The 4,210-nt window shown below is 44.1% G+C and overlaps 1 protein-coding gene across 1 annotated transcript; it reads left to right on the top strand.

Annotated features, from left to right (window-relative positions):
* Positions 1-2,064: 2,064 nt before the first annotated feature.
* On the top strand, positions 2,065-3,586 carry TMEM158 (transmembrane protein 158). The gene has a single exon (XM_040351985.1). It carries the CDS (start codon positions 2,275-2,277, stop codon positions 3,268-3,270), a length of 996 nt encoding a protein of 331 aa, XP_040207919.1. The 5' UTR covers positions 2,065-2,274; the 3' UTR covers positions 3,271-3,586.
* Positions 3,587-4,210: the final 624 nt, after the last annotated feature.

The following is a 4,210-nucleotide window of genomic DNA, read 5'->3' as shown; positions in this document are numbered from 1 at the left end:
AATGAATTGTCGGGTCCTGATAAAATTCATTGAAAAAACTAGCATGGGTTCGCCCCCCCAGTCCAGGTACCTGCTCCTACTTTTGATCAGATCGCTGCAGTGATCTGAGGGGAAGTTCACGTCCCCCCCCCAGCCTTCTGAGACACATCACAGTTCCCAGAAGACTGCGGGAGCATTCACAAAGCACAGTGTGGCTCACCCAAGTGCAGTAGGAAACAGCTGTAAAGTCACAAGGCTTCACTGCCGGTTTCCCTTACCTAAGAACGCGATGCCTGGACCCAAAGCAGATTGAAGAATCAGCTCAGGTGAGGACATCGCTAGATCCCAGGACAGGTAAGTGTCCTTTTACTAAAAGTCAGCAGCTACAGTATTTGTAGCTGCTGATGTTTAATTTTGTAGGGGGAGGCTGGAGCTCCTTTTTAATAATTTAGTCCTTAGATGAGGTTGCTGCATGAGTTGTCTTTTTTTTTTTTCTCCTGGCAGTTATGCCAGTAACTGTCTGTCCTGGGGTGCCAATGCTCACTCACCATACAATATTTTCCCCAGAAAAAAGACTGCAACAATTGTATGCTGTCTTCTTGAGATAACATAGAGAGGAGGAGTTCTGTAGTCCTCAGTGATGGCTGATAGCAATGTAACTGATAACAGTCAGCAGTTATCAGACACCTATCAGTGCCCATCACTGCCAGCTATCAGTGCCCATCACTGCCAGCTATCAGTGCCAATCACTGCCAGCTATCAGTGCCGCCTATCAATGCCACCTATTTAAGCCACTTCTCAGTGCCCACCAGTGCTACCTATCAATGCCCTTAAGTGCCGCCTTATCGGTGCCCATCAGTGCAGCCCATCAGTGCCCATCAGTGAAGCCCATCAGTGCCCATCAGTACAGCCTCATCAGCGTACATCAATGAATGAGAAAAATTAGCTGCAAAATGTTATAACAAAATATAACAAAAAATATATATATATATATATATTTTTTTATCTGACTTTTGATCAAATACCACCAAGAGAAATCTCTATTTGTGGGGAATAAAATTTGGGCACAGTGTTGCATGACCGCGCAATTGTCTTTCAAAGTGCGACAGTGCTGAAAGCTGAAAATTGGTATGGGCAGGAGGGGGTTTAAGTGCCTAGTAGGCAAGTGGTTAAATTAATATAACAAAACACTTTCATTGTTATAATTTACATTAAAAAAAAGGACAAAATAAGGGTTAATTGTTTACATTTTTTTTAAAGATCAGTATTGCATACCTTTAAAGTGGAGCTCCACCCTAAAGTGGAACTCCCGCTGATCGGAACCCCCCCCCCCTCCGGTGTCACATTTGACACCTTTCAGGGAGAGGGGGGTGCAGATACATGTCTAAAGACAGGTATTTGCACCCACTTCCGGCCACACAGTCTCGGGCAGACTGCGGGCAAGACGTCACCTCCCGTCCCCCCCATTGTGTTCTGGGAACACTCGGCTCCCAGTACACAGCGGGAGCCAATCGGCAGGCGTAGCGCGACTCGCGCATGCGCCGTAGGGGACCGGGCAGTAAAGCCGGAGCGCTTCACTTCCTGGTTCCCTCAGCGAGGATGGCGGGGGGGGGACAGAGTGACGAGCGATCGTTCGTCCTCTGCTGCGGACAGCGCTGGACTCCAGGACAGGTAAGTGTCATAATATTAAAAGTCAGCAGCTGCAGTATTTGTAGCTGCTGGCTTTTAATAAAAAAAAATTCAGTGGACATCCACTTTAACTAAATTTGTTGACGCTCAGCCATCCAGGTCTAACATTTTTTTTCTTTACAAAAGGTATGGAATTTATTATTTCTGATTTACAAACTCTCTTAATCCTAAAACGTCATAGCCAAAATGATATCACGTTAAGTTGCAAATGTAGAAAGCGTATTATTTCTTCTACAAATCTTCCATCTGAGGCTGTTCATATTTTTTTTTCGTACTTTGAGAACTGTAACAAAATGTAACCTAGCACCTGCTGCTTTTTTTCTTTCAGTGGATATTAGGTAAAAACACCCCTACTGTTCAGAGGGCTGTAAGTGTTACAATGCATTTGTTAGGCAGGAGCCATCACTACTCGCTCTTCCGGGAACCTAGAAAATAAAAGCGATGGATAAAGATCATTGTGAAATTCTCTAATCATGGAAATCAAAAGCTGCGAGAAGAAGAAAGAGGAGGAGGGTAAAGCAGAGGGAGGATGACTTGGAGGCAGTGTGGAGCGATCTCAGTTACTAGCATCCTTTTCCACGCCTGTGTGAGTTTCAGTCTTTGTGCATGCACCGTCTCTTTCCAGCTAACCATGCAGCCTCCTCTCTAACATCCTGTGCAATGAGGGTGCTGCGTCTGTGCCCTCCAAGCAGCCTGCTCCAGGGGCTAGTGGCTTTGTTGGCTATCTGTATCCAGCCACCAACAGAAGGATGGAGTCAGGAGGGACACACTGAAGAAAACATCTTCTTACTCCCTATTAATTCCTCAAGCAGGTCCTTGGCAAATCTGGAGTTTGACTTACAAACTGAAAGGAGGAGCACTGTTGGGGAGAGTGGCAAAGAACTTAGGGGAACCCATCCAGGACATACCAAGGAGATCCCACCTTCTTCCTCTCCTTCTCCTGTACCCTCTGCCAGTAATACCTGGGAGAAGAACAAAGAGACTTTGATCCTGTCTCCTCAAACCCATCAGGAGTTCCATGCCCCCCAGTCTCAACATGGGTCAGTGCACTGCAATATCAGTGTTCAAAGGCTAATGCTCACCTCTCTGCTAGTCCGCTGGGGGCGTCATTTGGGCTTTCAGTGTGACCTGTTGCTCTTTTCTACCAATAATCATGGCAGAGCGTTTTTCTCAGCGGCCTATAACCGGGTGGTATCCCCGGTTGTTATTGAGCACCTAGGGGTTTCTGGGGCTCAACAGGAATTTCGCCTTTGCATAGGATGTGGATGGTCAAGAAACAGAAGGAGTGGTCACCTGAGGCACCAACATGCTTCTTCCGCTGCATCTTCTACCTTTTCTTTCATTTCTTCAACTTCAACCGATCCTCAAAGTGCCCTGCTAGGAGAATCACTGAATTTTTGCTGCCTGGACTTCAGTTTAGAAGAGCTGAGAGGTGAACAGGGCTGGAGAATGAATCGGAAGCCTATCGAGTCCACTTTGGTAGCCTGTTTCATGACTCTGGTTATCATTGTTTGGAGTGTTGCTGCCCTCATCTGGCCAGTGCCCATAATTGCTGGGTTCTTGCCTAATGGTATGGAACAGAGAAGGACAAGTAGTAAATAGCCTTTAAAAAATGGATTTAACATAAAACATAGTTATGTCATTATACAATGAATGGTGTGCTGTGTTGTGAAACAACTGCCCTTTTCTCAGTAAGCTTGATTTTTTAATGTAATTATTTTTTATTGATTTCCTTGTCCTTTACAAAATTTGTAAACGCTGATCAATGATGTGTGCAATTTTATTTCTAAATGATTTCATAATTTATATATGAACATACTATAATATGAATGTAAAATACACAATGATATCCAGAAATGCTGCAAAAATGTATATTCTTCCAACTTACAATATCATAAACGACAGTTACTCCAATTTAGTTTATAATTGTGTACTGTGAACAATATACATAATAATGTGTAGGTTTATTTGCCAACATATAGAAAGCATATACCAATAATTGGTGGCATTTTAATGCAGGGACCGTGATTGATACAGGATACATTCAGCCCCGTACACACGGGCAGAATTTACGTTTGTCGGTAAAAAAAAAAGTCGACAGTCTTCCCGTGTGTATGTCGGTCTGTCCGGCTGGCTTCTGTTGGATGTGCATGGTGGAAAACCCAGCAGCCGACCGACTCCCGATTGCTGGACTAACTTTGCATTGTTAGTACATTGTGCAACCAAATAAAACTGTAGTGTGTACCCGGCTTTAGAATTTACAGGCTAATTTTAACGTTAGCATTAGGGTTAACACAGAGAAGGAGCAGGTTAAGGGTCATAGATAGGTTTACTGTTAAGTTTTGAACTTAAGGTTTAAGTTTTAGTGTTATGGGGGAGGTTAAATGTTAGGGTTTAAGGGCTTCTTAGGGCCAGATCCTCAAAGAAGTTACAATGGCGTATCTATTGATACGCTGCGTAACTTCTATTTTGCTCCGGCGTATCTTTGTTTTGTATCCACAAAAAAGATACGCCTGAAGCTGTGCTAGATCCGACTGGCGTA

This window comes from Rana temporaria, chromosome 5 (genome assembly GCF_905171775.1).
Source record: "Rana temporaria chromosome 5, aRanTem1.1, whole genome shotgun sequence".
In the NCBI taxonomy this organism is placed as follows: domain Eukaryota; kingdom Metazoa; phylum Chordata; class Amphibia; order Anura; family Ranidae; genus Rana; species Rana temporaria.
The sequence above is the reverse complement of the archived record's forward strand: the minus strand, read 5'-3'. Positions and strand labels throughout refer to the sequence as shown.